Source organism: Chelonoidis abingdonii, chromosome 2 (assembly GCF_003597395.2).
Source record: "Chelonoidis abingdonii isolate Lonesome George chromosome 2, CheloAbing_2.0, whole genome shotgun sequence".
NCBI lineage: Eukaryota > Metazoa > Chordata > Testudines > Testudinidae > Chelonoidis > Chelonoidis abingdonii.
In genome coordinates, this window is record NC_133770.1 from 233,865,126 (window position 1) to 233,886,762 (window position 21,637).

At 42.5% G+C, this 21,637-nt stretch overlaps 1 protein-coding gene across 1 annotated transcript; it reads right to left on the reverse strand.

Moving 5' to 3' along the window:
• Nucleotides 1–542: 542 nt before the first annotated feature.
• CYP7A1 (cytochrome P450 family 7 subfamily A member 1) lies at nt 543–15,647 on the reverse strand. The gene is made up of 6 exons (XM_032802204.1): nt 15,568–15,647; nt 12,001–12,241; nt 8,363–8,973; nt 7,024–7,154; nt 1,559–1,734; nt 543–848 (listed from the first exon to the last, which is right to left on the reverse strand). The coding sequence occupies exons 1-6, from the start codon at nt 15,645–15,647 to the stop codon at nt 543–545; spliced, it is 1,545 nt and encodes a 514-aa protein (XP_032658095.1).
• Nucleotides 15,648–21,637: the final 5,990 nt, after the last annotated feature.

Genomic DNA, 21,637 nt, shown 5'->3' on the forward strand with positions numbered 1-21,637 from the left:
TGATTCACGCCCATGTGGTTAGAGTTTTTTGTGAAAAGATTCTCACACCAGGAATATAGTACAAGCTGGTGCAGTTTCACTAAAACGTGAAACATTTTGTAGGTTTTCCTCAAAAATTGTGCTAGTTTTTCATGAAAACATAAAGCATTTTCCACAGGCACAAAACAAAAATGTCCTGCCATTATACAACAAAAATATTACTATAATGAAAAAAATAAAACCTTTCATCTGTAAAATGGCAAAAAAAAATTGTTTACAAGCAAATATGGGGAAATAAGTTAACTCAGAGGGCAATATTCTTAATTAGTTCACAGGAAGAAGTTGTGTTTGCTGGCAAAAAAGAAAATGAATGCCTGATTCCCCAATACAAAAATCTGTTTGCCTATGATAAACCTGATGAAAGGAAAAACAGCCATTTCTGTAATCTCTACCAGCACTGTGTGGTGTTCACATTGCATTAGCATTATAGTGTAATCTGTCTGGGAGTTTTAGATCAATGATAATCTTGATACTGATTTTTTTTTCCCCATAGGTAAAATGTTTTATATATTCAGACATTTTAATCTATACTTGAAATGAATGTCATTAGTTGGCTGTAAAATACCCAGCCCTGCTCGGGATTGGTCTAAAGAAGGACACGGCACATTGCTGTCAAGAAGCTCGATTTCAAAGTATGAAAGTACCAAAGTCAAAAACTGTTTGATTTCATGGACAGCAAATAATCTTCCAGGACATTTTGCTACTCCTGATCCAAACGGCATGTAATAATATCTTAACTTGTGACCATTGCGATAGAAGATAGTCTTTTCTTCTCCATTCTCATTGAGATAGCGGTCATACTTGAACGTCTGTAATGAAAGTTTAATGTGTATTAGAGCCAGATGATGCAGGACCGGGAGGATGTGCAACTGCACTGACACAATGCCTCCTGGGAAGAGCAGCCAATGCACAGTATGCTCCTCCTCTGTAGCTGGCCATGCCTCCAGTCCTCAAAACCCTTTTGGGAAAGGTTAGCCTTCGCAAGGCCCCTTACCCTGATCGGCTCTTGCACTTGGGGTAGCAGAATACCAGCCTCTGTATAGGGGCAGCAGTGTTGGAAAGCTTTTCACAACTCTGCTTGTCTTTTACTGACCCATACAGAGGACAGCTTCAATCTAGCTTTTTGTACATGTGTCCAAATTGGAAGACTTTCCCACTTCTCTCATCACCACTGTATGTCCTTAAAGACTTCCCCTTCTCTTGTCCTCACTTGAATCACCGCAACATGGTGGCTTTCTCTGGCTGAGGAAGGCTGAACGGAACTGCCTTTAAACATATCAACATGACTTTTTTGCTCAGCCAAAGAATTTTCTGCAGAGTGATGGAAAGCCAGTGCTGATTTTGCTGCCTCCACTGCACTCCCCATCCCTACCTGTTCAGACAGTTCCCAGGCATAAATCCAGGACCTATGTGGTAGAGTGAAGCACCAAGCACGGGGGGCATTGAGGCCAGATGCCTTATTAACAGGCAGTTAACATCTCCTGGAACAGGGAGTTTGTATGTTCCTGTAATTACTCACCAAGGGATCAACATAGATGTCTGGATCAAAGTGCAGCAGCTGAGGATAAAGAGCTACAATGTCATCTTTGCGGATGTTGTAGGAGTCATTATCCAAGTGCAAAGTGAAATCCTCCTTAGCAACTCTGACAGTCATGGATGCACTGGACAACCTCATTGCTTCCTTGATAATACTATCTTTAGACAGAAAAAGAAAATGATGAATATGAAAAGAATTTATATATCACCTTGAAAGGGGAGGTAATTGCCTGTAATTTTCTATAACATGCAATATTATGGAGAGAAGTAAACTGATAAAGTGAATAGAGCTAAGAAAACAGTGTAAGAGAGTGATAAAGAGAAGAATTCCCCTAAGTTTTGTTTGCAACCATCAAATTTCATTTACTGTGGAAACTTTTTTATTTTAATATGGAAATTATGCCTCTATTTATACACAGATATGAATAGCACATTTGCATTTATTTTATTTACTTACACACACACACACACACACACACACACCAGTTCTAGACATTTGTGTTATTTTATAGCATAAAATGTATAGGTTAAATATCACCAGAGCCTGCAATACATAACAGACCACTAACTGGTGAAGCACCATTGTTGGACAAAGCACTAGAGAGTATAAAGTAAGGAACACTGTTGCAGTGGCATTCAGAAAGGAGCAGCTCAGCTCAGTCTGGGCTGTCTGAGGGAGGAGAGCAATTGAGTGAAGCAGTCTCCTACTGAGAAGTCACCAGAACTTCAAGTTGTTGGAACCAAGCCTCCTAAGCAAGTTGCTGGAAGCCCGTCGATTGTAGGAGCTGAGGGTAACGACTCACTGTCACTGTCCAGAGATGAACTGGGGAGGATGCTAAGGGGGATCCCAAGACTGAGCTGTGACAGCAGCAGAAGTACAGGAAACAGAAGTAGGAAATGACCCAAGGGGCATGAGTAAGTGTACCAGATCCTAGGCCACATATATGGTCCCTAGGTCAGGCTCCAGTAGAACAGGGAGGGCCTGGTTTCCCTATCCCCACTCCTTTGGGACTATAGCCACTAGACAGAGCAACCCTCAATTCTCGCTTTTGGGCAAGACAGCTGTGATTTGTAGCTGCTAGGCAGAGCGGCCATGGACACTTGGCACTAGGCATTACTGCCAGCCTAGGCAGCCCCCAACAAATGGTAATAACATTTCCCTAACTCTATTAGAAGTACCTCACCTAATGCATCCTAGGACTGAATTACCCTTTTTCATGGCTGCATCACACTGGTGGCTCATAGTCATCTTATGATGGACAAATACTCTGTTGCTTCCAACTCATAAGTCTCCATCTTACAGCAAAATCTCTTCTTATTCTCAAGTTCATGATCTTGCACTTTGCACTATTACATTTCATCCCATTTATATTACTCCAGTTTTCAACATTGTCCAAATCTTATATGATATCCTGGTCCTCCTCTGCTTTGGTAATACCTTCCTACTTTGTGTCATCTGCAAATTTTATTAGCACACTCCCACTTTTTGTGCCAAGGTAATTAATGAAAGAATAAATAAGACTAGTCAAGACCAAACCTTGAGGAACTCTACTAGTAACCTCGATTCTGCCTGACAGTTCACCATGACCCGTTCTAGTCTCCCCTTTAACCAGTTCCTTGTCCACCTTTCAGTTCTCATATTAATCCCCATCTTCAGTTTTACTAAGAATTTCCCATATGCAACTATATCAAATACTTTACAGAAATATAGGTAGATTGGATTTCCTTTTCCTAGAAAACTGGTTGTCTTTGCAAAGAAAGAGTTTGGGTTGGTCTGGTATGCTCTACCTTTTGTAAAACCATGTTGTGTGTTGTCCCAATTTCCATTTATCTCTTTGTCTTTAATTACTCCCTCTTTCAAGATTTGTTCTAAGACCTTGCATACAACTGAGGTCAAACTTAGCAGACCATAGTTTCCGGGCTCACTTCCCCTCCCCCCTTCTTAAATATAGGTACTATATGTGCAATTCTCTAGACATAGGGTACAACATGGTTTATTAATTCATTAAAAATCCTTGCTTTTGGGTTTGCAATTTCATGTGCCAGTTCCTTTAATATTTTTGGACGGAGATTATTCTGCCTCCTTGATTTGATCCCATTAGCCTGTCTGAGTTTGGCTTCCACCTAGATTTGGTAACTTCTGCTTGCATATCCTTGTTTCCATTAGCCAATGTGCCACTGTCCCAACCTCGTCAATGCCCTTATTAAAAACTGAGGCAAAGTATTCATTTAGGTGTTGGGCCAAACCTAGTTTATTGTTAATCTTCACCCTGTCCTCAGGGTTTAGCAGTCCCACTTCTTCTTTTCTTGTTTCCTTTTTTATTTATGTGGCTAAAGAACACTTTACTATTGGTTTTAATTTCCTTTGCAACATCCAGCTCTGCTTGGCTTTTGGAGGTTCTCACTTTATACCTACACTTCCAGACTTCCAAGAGGTAAGAACATAAGAATAGCCATAATTGGTCAGACCAACGGTCTATCGAGCCCAGTATCCTGTTTTCCGACACTGGCCAGTGCCAGATGCTTCAAAGGGAATGAACAGAACAGGGCAATCGAGTGATCCATCCCCTGTTGTCCAGTCCCAGCATCTGGCAGTCAGAGGGTTAGGGACACCAGATTTGGGGCTAAGACCCTGAGTCTTTTGGCTAAAGGTCCATCAATGGCTAATCTTCCATGAATTTATCTAATTCTTTTTTTAATCCAGTTATACGTTTGGCCTTCACAACATCCACTGGGAATGAATTCCACACATTGACTGTGCTTTGTGTGAAGAAGTACTTCCTTTTGTTTGTTCTAAACCTGCTGCCTATTTTCATTCAGTGACCCCTGGCAGCTTTTCTTGCTGAGCCATCCCTTCTTCCAGTCCTTGTGGTCTCTGTTTTCTCTTAATAACCTGTTCCAGATGCTTGCTCATTCAGTTTGGTCTGCAACTCTTCCCTGTGAGTTTTTTTTCCCCTTTCTTGAGATGCAGGCTCCAGATAGTTTCTGCAACTTTGTCTTAAAGTAATTCCAAGCCTTCCAAGTTCTTCAGTCCAGTCAACTTGCCTAACTAAGTCTCTCAATATTTTAAAGTTTTCCCTTTTGAAATAAAGGACCCTAGTTTGTACACCTATTTTTGTTTATCATGCCAACTTCAAGTGTTTAAAAGTCAATTTGATCCTAAAAAGAAAACTCTCCTGGATCACTCTTCCCAGGAAAACAAACAAGGAAAGGGGCTGGATAGGGAGCAAACTGACAAGATCCCTTTGTGGCCTCCCTCTAGAATTGTTCTTCAGCAGGATTTGCCTCACCATTGTGGAAAAAGAAACAGTTCCACCGCCTGAAATTGCAGGCCCCTCAATATGCAGCTCCTAGCCCTACCTTCAGCTCTCCCCTACCCAAACATTCTCCAGGTGTGGGCTCCTACTCCCTGGGGGATTGTGGGGATGGAAGGATACTGCAGCAGAGGTGTCTGAAGGTACATCTACACTGCACGATTATTTCGAATTAGCTTAAACCGATATTACAAAACAGATCTAATAAAATCGGTTTAGCGCGTCCACAGTGGGATCCCGAAATCGATTGTTTGCGTCCATGGTCCAAAGCTACCATCGATTTCAGGAGCGGTGCACTGTGGGTAGCTGTTCCTCAGCTATCCCATAGTTCCCACTTCCGTGTTGAGAGCACAGTGCCTGATGGGGCAGAAAACACTGCCCCGGGTGGTGCTGGGTACAGCCTCACCCCTCCCTTTGTGAAGGCAGCAGACAACCCTTTGGCGCCTTTTTCGCGGAGTGCATTGAGCAAACGCCATAGCACAGCAATCTTTCCCTTTTTTTTTTCACGTGGTGGTGGGGGGAAATAAACTGAGGAGCTGTTCCCTGAACCACGCCAGACACTGTGTTTGAACCTACAGACATTGGGAGCTCAGCCAAGAATGCAAATAATTTTCAGAGACTGCTGTGGACTGTGGGATAGCTGGAGTCCTCAGTACCCCCTCCCTCCCTTCATGAGCGTCCATTTGAGTCTCTGGCTTCCCGTTACGCTTGTCACACAGCGCTGTGTATCCTGGAGTTTTTTATTCAAACGCTTTGGCATTTCGTGTTCTGTAACGGAGCTGGATACAACAGATTTGTCTCCCCATACAGCGATCAGACCTAGTATCTCCCGTACGGTCTATGCTGGAGCTCTTTTTCGATTTCAAACTGCATCGCCAGCCGTGCTGATCAGAGCTCCACGCTGGGCAAGCAGGAAATGTAATTCAAAAGTTCGCGGGGCTTTTCCTGTTTACCTGCCCGCTGCATCCGAGTTCAGATTGCTGTCCAGAGCGGTCAGTGCTGCACTCTGGGATGCCGCCCGGAGGCCAATAACGTCGATTTCCGTCCACACGAACCCTAATCCGAGTTATCACTATCGAATTTAGCGCTACTCCTCTCGTTTGGGAGGAGTTCCGAAATCGATTTAAGGAGCCGTTTAACTCGATATTAATGACGACGTCGTGTGAACGGATACAGCGTTAAATCGGTATATCGGCCATTAAACCGATTTAAAGTCGCAGTGTAGACCTGGCCTGACACCTGTTTGCCCTGTGAGGGAGTGGTGAGATCTGTACAGAGGTAACCCTCTATGCAGATCATCTTGGGAGGACACTCCACTTTCCTCCCAGGGAAACATTAGAAACTGGAGGCACAAAATACTTGAGACTGGGGAATGATCCTGCACTGAAATGTGGAATGGAATAAAGACAATGGAGAAAGGTGTGGAGGAAAAAAAAAAATCAGAATAGTGTGGCAGTATCTTCCTAAGTCTTAGTGCTCAAGGGAGGAAAATGATATTGACAAAAAGAAACAATGCTTTTAAAAAAAGTTACATTGAACCTCCCCCCACCAGTAATTATAGGGCAACAATTTCAATAGCTGTAAGGCCCAGACCCTCACAAGTATTTAGACTCCTAACTTCCATTGAAATTAACAGGGGCCTAAGTGACCTGGGAGTGAGCTCCTCAGTCATTGGGTACTTTTGAAAATGTTACCCATATTTTAAAAGATATGTATCATAATAATAATGCTTTTAGCCATGTTAGAAATTCGTTGTTTAACATTCCTCAAGCATTAGTTGCAACTCCAAATACGGTAAGATCCTTCTGTTTGATCTTAGCCCTTTTAAAAGAACAAAATACAACCTTACTTTGACTTACCTGTAGATCACTGGCACTGCATGACATAGTACTTAAGCAATACTCATACATGAAATTACATGGGGAAAAATGGGATTCATTTCAAAATTATGATCATCTCCACACCACAGAGATCAGGACTGGTGAAAAGTTTGGCCTTTGCTAACTAAGGATATAGTGTAGCTTTATTATCCTGCTGTTGGATAGTCATTTAGCATTTCATAGCACGTGTTTTATTGACTATAGATAGAAAAATATCTGGGTGTTCCTGGTACTGTTACGTGTGATGACCATACCTAATACTGGCATATTATCCAGTTGTTTTCGATTCAAGGAGATAGATGGCAAATGTAAGTCGATCTTTTCACCAGCATTTCCCAGTGTTTTTTGCACCTCTTCAGTAGCTGCTTTCATTGCTTCTGGGCTCCTAAAATCAATATGCCAGAAACAAAAATGTTTCTTACTTGTAACTTAAGTAATGTACAAAAGGTTTGCTGTTAAATATGATATTCATTTTTTCCTTTCTACAGTGTAGTTCATTAATCCATGGATGTAACCTGGTAAAACAAAAAAGCTACGTAACAATCTAGAGTAAACATATAAGTGTACTTATTATATTGGAAAAATCCTGGTTGTTCAAAACACTGAAAAGGTCTTCAAAGATTTGGTTCAGTATCCAATTTTCAGCAAGACCAAATTAATGTGTATAATGCTGTTAAATAATGACATCTCGGTTAAGCAATGCCAAGAATAAGGAATATAGTGATAGCCCCATTGCAGCTAAAAATCTAGAAGAGAGATATAAATCACATCCTCAATATCAGCTGCCCTGGTTTGTATCCAGTTAGATAATTACATTCTGCCTACCAAAAAAACCAAAAACAAAAAAATCACCACCTCCCAGTAGTTTAAATTAAATAATGTATCCTTCACTTTCCGGTCTTCCATATAGATATGGCAGATGTTTGTAATGGATGACATGATTTTAAACAGATATACAGCTTGTAATCCCACAGTCCTTGGGCGTGGGGGGAAGGGGAGGCACAGAACTTCCATGGAAATCAATGGGTGGGCCCAAGGACTTCAGGATCAGAACGTTTGTAAAATTAATAGACCCCTTATGGATTTTTGAATGAAATGTGCTAGCTAAAGCTCAATCATTATCATTAGCAGATAGGTACAGTGTTTTTTAATTTTAAGTCAATTTATCACAGAAATGTAGGCAGGCGGTGTAAAGTCTCATCTTGAAAAGTACAGATCTAGAAATTTAGCCTGAGATTTTTTTTTTAAGACATGTAGGGGATTTGGATGCAGTGGAGTTATACCAGAGTAAAACAGGGTAGCAGAGTGAAGAATTAGGACCTATTAGTCAGATCCTCAGATGTTGTAAATTGGTATAGCTCCATTAACTTCAACAGTGCTACATCAATATAGGCTCTGCAGAAGCCTATCATTTTTTTTTTCTGTAAAGCAGCCAATATATATCTGCAAAGCCAACAGATGGGCAGATAAACAAAAAAGTGGGCAATAAAACCTTGTCTATTCTAGGGAAATGATCTAAAAATGTCCCACTGGACCTAATGTTGGGAGCCCTAGTGTAATCAAGGCTTGGAAACTGTGAACACTGCTACTTACCTTATAAGATAGAACAAGCTCCAGAAAGTAGCAGGTATTGTATTAGCTTGTGAAGCCCATAGTACAGCCAGGTGTGTTTTTGCTTTTTCCATATCATCAAAAGTCGATAGAGTGTCATTTAAGAACATACGGAGAGTGATGAGCTCAGAGATGTTGTTCCTTTTTCTGAGGTTCTCATGGAGCAGAGCCTCTGCCAGCTTCTCCCGTGCATTGTGGGCGCTCTTGAACACATGGATAGGCACGCCTGCAACAAGGGCTGGGAAAATTTTATCAAACTCCTTGAAGTTTTTGAGAGCATTTAGAATAAGTGCTCTCTGGGTTTCCTGCTGAGATAGATTCTTGTCTTGGGTTGAATTAAACTCTGTGCCAAAAAGCGTTAAAAAGCCAGATTCAAACATCACCCGGCAACAGAACGCATAAAGCCCATCTGTTGCCCAGTTGTTGGAATGCAGTTTAGATGTACTTGATTGCAGCATGACATATTGTAGGTTTTCCATCATAGCTTCAATGAGAGAATTCAGGGCATTACCTTGCAGGGTTCTAATGAAAGTCTGATGCATATTTTCAGTGGTGTTTCCATCACGTGGGTCAATACTGCCATGTCCAAAAGCCTGCCACCAAATAAATTACATGTAAGATAAATGAGGCTTATCACAACGTTGGTAAATAATAATTTACAAGGGAAATCATAGCCAATATGTCATCTTCATAATTTAACACAGGGACATATAGTAAGAACTGTCAACTTTGTAAAGTGATAATTGGCCACAAATCTTTGTAAGCATTAAATAAGCACACAAAAATAGTCTATGCTATATGCTTATAAATAAATAAATAAATAAATAAGTATGATCACTTAGGGTATATCTTCACTCCAGTAAAACATCCATGACTGGTCTGGATCAGCTAGCCTGAATGTCTACAGTGCAGTTTCATAGCCCCACAGCAAGCCACGCAAGCCGGTCATGGGCGTTTTATTGCAGTGTAGACATATCCTTAGGGATTCAGTTAGTTCCCATTGGAAATCTTCTCATTGACTTCAATAAGAGTTTGATTGGGCCCTTAGTTGACCAGATAGTTTTTGAAAGGGTTAGGGCCTAATTCTCCAAAGTACTAAGCATCTCCTGGGAGGTGCTGAGTGCCCTCAATTTCCGTTGTCATTAAAAGGAGTGAACACACTCTGCAGCTTGCAAGATAGGGACCTTACTGGATGAAAGCATGGATAGAAAATGATGTTAAGCCGCAGTGAAGCTTGAGAGTACATTTCAGCAACTTAACAGTAAAAAAAAAAATTACAAGGATATTGTATTTGTCCCCACAACAAACACTGCAAATCCAGGCAACTGAGTTGAAGTTTAATTCAAAATAAAACTAGACACATTAAGGTATGGTAATTCACAGTGAAGGCACTCAAGGAACCTGAACTCTGCCGTGTAGTGACACCATGCAATAGTCACATAAAGTATGTGTACACTGCAATTAAAAACCCACAGCTGGCCTGTGCCAGCTGACTTGGGCTCATAGGACTGGGGCTAAGGGTCTGTTTAGCAGCAGTGTAAACATTCCGGCTTGGGCTGGAGCCTGGGCTCTAGGACTCTGTGAGGCCAGGGGGAGGTGTCCCAGATCTCAGACTCCAGCTCAAGCCCAAACATCTATACTGCAATTAAACAGCCCCTTAGCCATAGGTGGAATGTGAGAAGCTTCCTAGCGGGGGGGGGGCGGGAGGAAGGGGGCACCGGCACCTGAACTGTGACCCCATCCTCCACTCCATCCTGAGGCTCTTCTCCCTGCTCAGCCTCTTCCCCCTCAAGGCTAGGGTGACCAGATGTCCCGATTTTATAGAGACACTCCTGATATTTGAGGTGTTGTCTTATATAGGTGCCTACTACCCCTGCCCTCTGTTCTGATTTTTCACACTTGCTATCTGGTCACCCTGTCCGAGACTTTGCCCCCACTCTGCCTCTTCGCAACTTCACTCTTCCCCTTCCCCTGAGGGCCCTGCACCCGCCACTTGCTCCTCTGGCCCCTGTTCTCTGCCCCCTCCCCAAAGGACCCCCTCCTGAAGACCCTTGTCTGCTGCTCGCTCCTCTCTGCCACCCTCTCTTGAGGACACCCCACCTATCACTGCTTGTCTCTCTCTGCCCCTACTCCCAAGGGCCCCCCACCCACCACTCACTCTTCTCCACCGACCCCCCTGAGGCCTCCCGCCCACCGCTCACTCCTTTCTACCCCCTCCTGCCTTAGGGGCAAGCGACAGGGGCAGAGCAAAGCAAGAGGCAGGCAGAGTGAGGGCAGGAAGAGGCAGAACAAGGGTGGGGTCTCAGGGGAAAGAGAAGCAGCATGGGTGGGGCCATGGGGAAAAAGGCCAAGTAGGAGTGGGGCCTTGGGGAAGAGCATGGGAAGGGCCACAGTTCAGGCACTGGTGGCGCCCCTACTTCTCAGAAGCTTCCAGCAGCGGCGCTCCAAAGCCGGCCGGCCAGCCTGACTCCAAAGGGAGGTGTGTTGCATCCGTCACTTCTTGCCCCATTTGGGAAGACTTAGTCTCCATGAGCCTCTGATACCTGCTGCCTATGCCCTTAGCCCAAGCCTCACGAGCCCAAGTCAGCTGGCATGGGCCAGCCACGGATGTCCAACTGCAGTGTAGACATAGCCTGAGTTATGATTAAGGCATTTTAGTGTTTGTGGTCTGAAATAAGATTAAACTGATTTGTAAAGACACATTCTATTTTATAGAGGTATATTTGCTTCTCAGGGTGTCCCTGCAGGGCAAATAAAGGAATAAATCAATAGTGAGAAAAAGTCCTCAGTGAAATGAGTGTGTGGATTAATCTAGAATTTAGATTCTAGGACACAGGCTTCCACATTACACAGCCAACACTATAACTGTTATTCTGTTGGCAGAAAGGCCAAGGTTTGAATGGGCCTGAAAGAGACTTCTAGAAGTGATCCCTCCAACTAGTGACTGAAGAACAATGCTAGGCTAATGGGAAGAAACTTGTACTGATGGGAGACCTGCTCTGTGGATATACAGAGGATTTCAGTTTCCAGGGATGCTAATCTGGCATCTTTCACAAGCAGTACATTTGTTTTTAAAATTAGTCAATTCAATATAAATTCACAATAGTGCAAACCATCTTGTGCTTTACTTTTGCTCTAGTATTTTTGTGATATTACATGACTAAATAATTCCATTCTTGAATAAGGTGACCAGACAGCAAGTATGAAAAATCAGGACAGTGAGTGGAGGGATAATAGGAGCCTATATAAGAAAAAGACAGAAAATCGGGACTGTCCCTATAAAACTGAGGCATCTGGTCACTGTATTCTTGGATAACCTAAATCTGTTTTTGCAAAACCCATTGTTATTCATATTAAGGAATAAAATATCTGACACATTGCCATGGCTGAGATGATTTAGTTTGTGTTGGTCCTGCTTTGAGCAGGGGATTGGACTAGATGATCTCCTGAGGTCTCTTCCAACCCTAATATTCTATGATTTGAGCCAGGAGACAAACTATCTTTCAGACAGGCAGACATACTGAAAAGTCACATATAGTTTAACTAGGTACAGAATGACTTGACCATGTTGACTTTTTCATAGTAAATGTTAAAATACTACAGTCATTTTAAAGCAGTACCTTTGCAGAAGCAGCAAAGTGGAACTTTTTCCAGTCCAAATGCCTTCCTTGGCGCATCACTGAATGGTATGAAAAAGGGTCAGTGAGAAAATGAACATATTTTCCAGCCACTTTGCAAGTGAAAATGTGCCCATATTTCTTTTGTCTTGCTTTGAGAAATTCAAGAGGGTTGGCACCAAATTGCAAAGCGCAGCCCAGATATGGAAGTAGCCCATTTTCCACTGGCGGCTCACCTGGACGCCTACGAGTTACAAACAAATGTTACAAATTAGGGTTATAAATTAAGACCTGTCCTTCAGCTTGGCCAGCTAAATAAGATTGTGATACCAGCCTATTTATAACATTCAGTTACTATCAGTGTTGATAGGAAATTGCTCTCCTTTTCATAATAAATCCATTGTGAGGTCTATAATCTATTAGAAAGAATGACCTTAAACCTACAGAAGCCTCATTATAATCCAATAATAAAAAATGTATTTAAGCTATATCACGCTAGCTTTTATTTTTTACATTTGGGTAGGTTCTTTTTCACCATTTTAAATGTAACATTATATTCATTGCAAGCAGTTAAGTAATTGTGCCTTAAATAAATACCCTGTCCCAGCAGTTAATATTGCCTGGGATATTCTTTTTGTTGGAGCCCATGCCAGTACTTTTCAGGACCTGTGGCAAAGCTGGCTCAGTACAGGAGCTCTACTACCTGAGCTGATTTCTCAGGACAGTCTGCCAGACCCCTAGTTTGGCAGCTTTCATGGCATGATGAAAGGGACATTTATTTGCTTTATCTTTTGGTTAGTCGGTTTTTGTTTGGTTTTGTCATTTTATTTGCTTTTTCCTGACAATCTGTCTGCTGATATTTCTGACTTGTAGGTAACCTGCTGTAGGGCCCAGTCTTACCAACACATCCTGAGCTGAGTATAGAGAGCTGGTCTCCCAAAAAATGGTTTTTGAAACAAATTAAAATATTCAGGAAAAGTATCACTTTTGGTAGAAACTCCTTCCATTTTTTCAACAAGAAATTGAAACCTGAAAAATTTCTATATTTAAAAAAAAAATAAAACAAAAAAAATCTGTGTTAAAAAACAAACAAATTGAGATTCATTTTTTTGGGACACTAAAAGTTTATACTGAAAACCAAAATGGTTGCTGTACATGGGTTTTGAATATGAAAGGTGTTTGGTTTTCAGCTCTTCAGTGGAAACTATACAAAATTTTCATGAGAAAGTTTAAAGACAACCACTTTTTTGAAAATGTGTTGTGAAAAATAATTGTCATTCTCTTCCTTATAACATGCAAGTAGTTCCACTGACTTCAATGGGATTATTCAGGCAAATAGGCAATCCTCATGTGAGTCATGCTTTGCAGAATGAGGTCTAGAATTTCGGGTTTGTAGTTTCTGTAAGTAAGAATCCACACTTGCTCTCATTAAAGTAATTGGCTCAGCTCTCATTGACTTTATTGGGCAATGAGCACCTGGGGCCTGACCCAGTTCCAGCTGAAGTAGTGTAGAGTCAGCCCCTCTAGAGCCTGATCCTGGGAGTTGCTAAACACCTGATAGTTGCTTCAGTGTCCTCAATACCCTTGGGAGTTGAGGATGCATGGCACTTTGCAAGAATCAGCCCCTTAGTTGATCAGGACTGGGCCCTTAATTGCTCTGCAAATTCTAAGATAGATAACATTACCTCAAATGCACACTCAATTAAGACTGTATAAAAAACAAAACTTATTACTAACAGTTCTAATGGACAGAAAAAAAGGAAGAATTGAAGATGTATGAACAAGCATCATTTGGACCTCCAGAGACACAAAGATGGGATTATTTTACTTGTTTGGTCTGTCTTTGGCTTGCACAATTCTCTCTAGCACACTGAATGCTGAGCCCTTTGAACTCCCCAAAGAAAGAGTATTACAGTATTGTTGTTTGCATATCCCACTTGGATCTGATCCTGCACCATTGAAATCAATGGGAGTTTTCCCCACAGGCCCCATTTCAACAAAGCACTAAAGTACAATGCTTAAAATTAAGCATGTGATCAGGTGCTTTGTTGAACTGGGATCCAAACAACTATAGTCCTGTATATGGATACCCACAGTAAGTCACTAATAACTTTTAAATAATACATGTCAGAGTCATAGAGTTTAAAGTCAGAAGAGACCACCAGACTGTTGTAGCAGGGCGGTCTGCGCCTTTAAGCACCTGCAGAGCTAGGGAGCAGCCAGGTGTGCTCAAGGAGAAGCCCAGCAAGCATATGTTGGGAACTAGCTGATCTAGCTAAGCAGCAGCTAATGACTGGATCCAGGGCCGGCTCTAGACATTTCGCTGCCCCAAGCACGGCGGCATGCCGTGGGGGGCGCTCTGCCGCTTGCCAGTCCCGCGGCTCCGGTGGATCTCCCGCAGGCGTCCCTGCAGATGGTCCGCTGGTCCCACAGCTCCGGTGGACCTCCCGCAGGGATGCCTGGCACACCTGCGGGAGATCCACCGGAGCCGCCTGCCGCCCTCCTGGCAACCAGCAGAGTGCCCTCCGCAGCATGCCGCCCCAACCACGCACTTGGCGCGCTGAGGCCTGGAGCTGACCCTGACTGGATCTGATTGCCTGTTGGATCAACTCGTTCCCAAAAGCTGCCTGCTGGGCTTCTCTTTAAGCCACAGCCTACTGCTTCCTAGCTCTGCAGGTCCTTAAAGGGGCAGACGATCCTGCTACAATCACCTCTTAATCTAACCTGTATAGCATAGGCCACAACACCACCCAGCATCTGTACACTAAACCCAACAACCAAGAGTATTACAACTTAAAGAAGACCACTATTCCCCAGATCAAAGATGCTGCTAACATTTCAGGCAATGAGTGAAATTTCAGGAGTTTCAACTGGAAAGGAGTAGCTAACAGTTTGGTACACTTTAAAAACAGAGAGTGATACAAAAGACAAGTCAAAGAGCCACTTTTTTTATAGTAAATATATTCATGAATTCCTTTTTTTCTGTACAGAGCACATGCCAGTAGGATAAAGGCTTGAGAGTATTTACTCAATACAGTAAACAAGCCAAATGGTAACCAGCATTAAAAGTAGGAGTTCAATATTGCTACAGTCCAGATTGAACTACATTGATACAGAAAATAAAATGAAAAAGGTATAAGGGATAAAACAGTCATCTGTACATCAGAAGTATAAACATGTAGGATCTGATTTCTCAGAAATAGTGAGCACCTGCGTATCCTATTGATTTCAACAGAAGCTGCACGTACTAAGCACTTCTGAAAATCAGACTCAAATTATGATTATTTATAACCTCATTTACAAATGGATTCCTCCTTTCTTTGTATCGCTGTCTTTTGTTAGTCATGAATATGGATTTGCATAATCTGCTTGGGTTTTTTGTTTTTTTTTAAATTCATATGCACAAAAAATGCCATTATAATATAAAGTTTTCAAAGAACAAACACCATCGCCACTGTTATCCTTTACTTATCAATCTGCCAATGTTCAGACTAGTTTTGTCTCAGCTATATACACACACTATCTTTTTACAGAAATTAGCATTGGGATATGTAGAAAAAGAAACCTTACCTCCTCCTTATTCCCAGAATAAACCAAAAACAACAGCATAGTATCACCATTATTCCCCAGATCAAAGATGCTGCTAACATTTCAGGCAATTACAGTGAAATTTAAAATCAAAAAGAGTAGCTTGGTACACTTTAAAGACCGAGTGATGCAAATGATAAATCAAACAGCCACTTTTTATATAGATCAGGGGCACCAATTTACTTAATTGAACTTAAATAACCTAGGCAAGCTATTAATTAACCATTTCTGGACAGAAACTATTATGTCTTCATTCTGACTGATATCTCCATAAAAAAACTTAAGAGGATTAATCTATACCGCTGCAGAGATGGCCTTGAGCTGGTATCAGCAGAGGTTCCAAAGTAATCAAAGAGCTGTAATAGTTGATAATTTGAAGGTCTCTCAGGTGTGTTTTCATCTGTCATGTAGATTTATCAACTACAGTTTATAGTTCAAGTTTAGCAATATGTGAGAGGACTAGCAAACATACAGACAGTGTTAGCTGGTGCCCCAAGTACTTACCATAGTTCCCTGACTCTTCTGCCAGGGTACCCTACCCACCTAATGCTCTCCCTGCAGATTGACTAAATTTTCAAGGGAGTTAGAGGAAGATGTTGGCTGGGAATGAGAGATTAATAGGAAAATGGGAAGAAAAAGACTGTTTTCCCTTTCCAATCATCTATCACTGTCAAAATGAAAAGCATGGACACAGTTACAGCAGAGGGCAGGAGTAGGAGAAAACAGCAATAGCTCCTTTTGCTGTTTCTGATTAGTCTCAGCCTCCCTAACCCTCCTCCAGTCTAGCTCTTACCTCCTGATCTGCACACCACCAATTTAGTCAGATCTTGACTGGATCTGAGCACTCTGGTCCATTCTCTCCACTCACCTACACTCAATTCTGCCATTTCCCTCCCCTTTCAGAAACTTTGACCCCATCAGATTCTCCATCTAACCTAACCCATTTCTGCTCAGAAATCTCCTTCAGCCTGACCCCACCATTTTCCAGATCTTCTTTCCCCTTAGCTCAAAATGTAGAACTCATCCTTTTCCTACTCATCTCACATACAGCTCTGAAGCCTCTCCCCCTTTGACCTCACTCTTCCCTCTGGCTCAAAATCCAAGGTCCTGTTCACCTAAATGTCCAGGCTCAGAACCTTTTCCTGTGCTACCTACTTCACTGTAGACTCAGAACTTCTGGAGCTCAGAAACATCCTTCCATCCCACCTGACTCAGAAACTGTTCCTCTCTCATCCTTACCACTCTGTACCCACCTACCCCTCACACACACACTGTTAGAACTTGGGGCTGCTGACTAGCACCATCTTGGATAAAAATAGGTGGGAGTGGCTTTCTGGGCAGAGGTGACTAGGGTCTGGGACAGAGAGGTTCTGGAGGGAATTCCTAAGAACAGCCTAGCTTATTCTGTTGTTATTATTTTGACTCCCAATAAAAGAAGAACCCAGGGAGAAGGGTCAGTCTGAGCACTAATCTAGTATGTGTGCATGTGTGTGTTGTGATATCAGGGTACTCCCTCTGCTTAGAGAGGGGTAAGGATTCAGAGTAGTCACCTACTCTTTGCATTCTTTAGTGACTCAATGGTAGGTTTTAGGGGCCTATTCTCAAGAAATGGAAGTTCAGTCTAATCTTAAAGGGAATTCTACTGAAAAAGGGCTACTTGATTATATGACCGTGTCATTACACATCTGCTTTTCCTTGTCAGTGCTCTGATTTCTGAGTGATACGTTACAAAACCAAAAGTAGAGTAGCTTGTCACAATGAGGACACTGGATCTCCAGTGAGAAAAAAGGAGTGGCTGTACTATTGCTGTTATAATACAAATGTAATCAATACAAATTAAGCTTTGATTGTAGTTCAGACTCTTATCAATAGGAGCTCAAATCTTGGCATCCCAACAATATCAGCAATGGCATTTGGACAATTTAGAAGATTCAGACAGTAAGTGATGCCTCATCAGTCATTTGGGACCTCACTTATTTTTTTAAAAAGAAGCTGAAGATCTACAGTCATTTTGTAGGCTCACCTCTGTGCTTATTTTTACATGTGCCCTTACAGTAAATGACCGTGAAATTGGGCATATGTGAGCACTTTATCCCAGCTCGCTATACGGTGATTGTCATTAAAATACCAACATTTTCCAGTAGTTCTCAAGCTTTACTGTCTAAGACACAATAGTATTTCCCTCTACTTAGAACATGTGTTGAGAAATAGCCCTGGCACTAAAATGTTTGTAGTAATTATCCAGTTTTTGTCTTCTAAACCACGTAAATGGAAATGCCTGCTATGCTCTTGCAAGATATAGTTAGATATGTGCTTCTAATGGTTTTGCAAATTTATGCAAATGTATACACATTTACAATCTACTACCATTTTGTTAGAGGGTATCACAGGTGTGGTAGCTATTTACAGTATAATTATTGGCTGTAGCAGAGGACTTAGCCCACCAGCTTCATATCCTTCCATAAAGTCCTAATTGACTCAGAAACCCTGCTAACTCTCTTCCACTTCATGAAAAGCATCCCAACCTTCACATTCCCACAACTCCACACAAAAGTGATGAGTTGGTTAGAACAGTGTAAAACTAGTGTGGATTTTAAGAATTTTTGGGGCAATTCATTGTGTATTTTTTATATTCATCTAATTTTGTTAACCATGAAATTTTGAGGACCCAGAGACTTTTCTTCCTTTCTAAATATCATGTTGTGCAATTCACTTCTATGTGAAATTTCCCACTCAGGAGATTTGCTCCAGAAGCACAGTGAAAATGTAAAGTCAGTGGGAGTTTTCCTTTTGTAAGTACTGCAGAATTTGGCCCTTCGGCAAAACTCCCAGAGCAAAGCCAGAGTCAGCAGACTGAAAATCTGATGGATAGAAATCTCCTTATCCCACATCCCCTTGCTTCAAATTCCAGGCAGGCCGTGGGGCTGCAAATAGCCCTTAACTATGCTATTGTATTTGAGGCAATTTTAAATTTTTTTTAACAAATAAAAAAATCATTAAAAAAAAAAGAGTTCTCTCTCTTTCTGTCTGAAGGCTGTCTTCTTCTGCATGTCAGCTGAAAATTCGATCTCACATCCATTTGAAACTAAGCTTACAGGCTACTCCTTATATCCTCTTCTGGCCACCCCTTTGTATGATTCATGTTCCTTATGCCCACTCTACCAAGTTGGTAATTTCCATTATGGGAAATTTGCACATTGAGCAATAAGATAAAACCCTTTCAATTCTGGATGTCACTTTATGCAAAACAATGTCTCTCTTCTTCCCATGTACAAGTCTTAGTCTGCAAAAATTTCTGCCTCCTATGAGCTGGAAGGTCATCTAGCAGTAATAGGATTTATTCATATAACAGATATTGACCTATTTTATTTGAAAATCATTGGCTCACAACAGCATAACATACATCTAGATAGTTCTGTCCCACCTGCTCCTTATTTGCATAGGTACAGTACAATGCAATAATGTCTTTATGCCTTTCACAAACTGAATTCAGCTACTCCAGAAGAAGGAGCAGCAAGTCTAAGGCTGGGGGAGGGGAGTCGACCTAAGATATGCAACTTCAGCTACGCGAATAGCATAACTGCAGTCGGCGTATCTTAGGTTGATTTACCTGGCCGTGAGGACGGTGGCGAGTCGACCGCTGCCGCTCCCCTGTTCCGTGGTGGAGTTCTGGAGTCGACGGCAGAGCGATCGGGGATCGATTTTATCTCATCTACACTAGGCACGATAAATCGATCCCCAATAAATCGATCACTACCCACCAATCTGGCGGGTACTGTTGATATACCCTGAAAGTAGCAGCCTTTTGATTTCTCCATGTACTATAGTGATCGAATTGTGCAAGGCAGGGAATTATGGAGAAACTTGATGCCAGCCTGTCAGGAATCAGAGCCTGCTGCAGAGCCAGTATGGAAGAAGGGCTGGCAGCTGAGAATCTCCAGGCAACCTAGTAAGCGCATCTGGCCTATAACAGGTTGCCTCATTGACTACATCAGCTGATTGGTTGGAAAGAGCCAGGAGACCAACTCTTAAGCCCAGCAGCAGCAGCAGTTCAGTGGCTGCTCAAAGCATTTGCCCATGGCTGTGGTAGCTCCTACTTCTGCCTAGCTTCACTCCGGGTAACTAGGCACAACCACCCATATCCTGGTCAGCAACACCGTGAGGAGTTACCTTGATCTGGTGACTCTGGATTCTACAAAGGACAATATCTCTCTGACAGAGATAGTGGAAGCCCTACAGACCTCGCAGGCTTATGTTGCCACCATGTAAGTGCAGAATGGGGTCATGCAAGTTCAAACCAAACCTCCTTCAGCTCCAAACCCCACTCCCTGTGAGCCCAAGCGCCCCATACCTGACAAGTTCAATAGCAATTGCCACACTGGGTTTTCTGGGTTCCTAAATCAGTATCTGCTCCTATTTCTACTGTGACCACAGTTGTACCCCACTGAAAAGCCTGAGTGGAATTGATTATTGGCCTGCTTACTGAGGAGGCTCTGGCTTGGGTGTCTCCATTCTGGAAAACTCAAGCCCCCTTCTGGGACAATTCGAGGACATTATTTGAGTTTTGGCAGTGATCTGCAGTGATCTGAGACATGAGTATATGTCCAAAGCCACACATCAGATGCTGCAGCACAGAGGCTAAATATGCAGCTGAGTTCCATGCTTGATAATAAATACCAAGTGAAATGAGGCTGCCTGGCATTGTCATTTCCAGCTTGGCCTAAATGATGATATTAAAGATGAACTGGCATGGCTGGAATCCCTGTCCAGCCTGGATCCCTTAGCTGAACTGTGCATCTAGATTGACAATTACCTGACTCAATACAGCCAAGAAAAAAGATAGTCCTTCTGGCTCCTGCCAGCCTTCTGGCTCTGCACTCCCATCACTAGTCCCTTCTCTGTCACCTGAACCCATGGAAGTTGATCCTTAATTTTGGCAAATTAGGGGATGGCTCCAGTACCTGGTGGACTGGGAAGGTTATGGTCTGGACAAGCAGTTTTCAAGTATGTAAAAGGCTGTTATGAGGAGGAGGACAAGAAACAATTGGCTTAAATTGCAGCAAGGGCGGTTTAGGTTGGACATTAGGAAAAAATTCCTAATTGTCAGGGTGGTTAAGCCCTGGAATAAATTGCCTAGGGAGGTTGTGGAATCTCCATCACTGGAGATTTTTAAGAGCAGGTTAGACAATCACCTTTCAGGAATGGTCTAGATCAGGGGTCAGCAACCTTTCCGAAATAGTGTGCTGAGTCTTCATTTGTTCACTCTAATTTAAGGTTTCGCATGCCAGTAATACATTTTAACATTTTTTGAAGGTCTCTTTCTATAAGTCTATAATATATAACTAAACTATTCTTGTATGTAAAGTAAATAAAGTTTTTGAAATGTTTAAAAAGCTTCATTTAAAATTAAATTAAAATGCAGAGCCCCCCAGACCGGTGGCCAGGACCTGGGCAGTATAAGTGCCACTGAAAATCAGCTTGCATGCTGCCTTCGGCACACATGCCATAGGTTGCCTACTCCGGGCTAGATAGTCCTGCCATGAGTGCAGGGGACTGGACTATATGACCTCTTGAGGTCCCTTCCGGTTCCATGATTCTTGGGAACTGGTAGAGAACATCCATACCCTAGACCTTTTTGCAAGAGTTCCATCGGAAGTACCCCAAGAAACCAGGTCTAGAGGCGCCCTGGAGCAAGCAGGGGGGAGTACAGTCAGGAAGCATGACCTGAAGCAGAATCAGTCTCCAGGCAACCTAATGAGTGCAGCAGGCCTATAATAGGCTCCCTGATTGGCTAGACCACCCGATTGATTGGAAGAGTCAGTAGACCAGCTCTGAAGCCCAGCAACAGTTCAGCAGCTGCTCAAAGCATTCAGCTGTCACTGTGTCTGCAATAGCTCCTGTGCCTGCTTATTCCCAGTACTGCCCCTGCTTTGCCTAATTCCAGGTGACCCTTGGCTCCAGTTCTTGACTTCGACTCTGACTTGCCTCTGACTCTGGGCTCTGATTCCTGACTACCAACTTCTGCTCTGGCCAGTAAGCCTGACTCCTGCCC

Excerpts from the sequence above, each read along its gene's own strand:
- CYP7A1 (XM_032802204.1), bottom strand. The coding sequence starts at position 15,647 with ATGTTAGCAGCATCTTTGATCTGGGGAATAATGGTGATACTATGCTGT. Across the intron at positions 1,735-7,023 it reads GGATAATATGCCAGTATTAG|ATAGTATTATCAAGGAAGCA; the intron begins GTATGGTCATCA and ends TTCTGTCTAAAG. Across the intron at positions 849-1,558 it reads ACATCTATGTTGATCCCTTG|ACGTTCAAGTATGACCGCTA; the intron begins GTGAGTAATTAC and ends CTTTCATTACAG.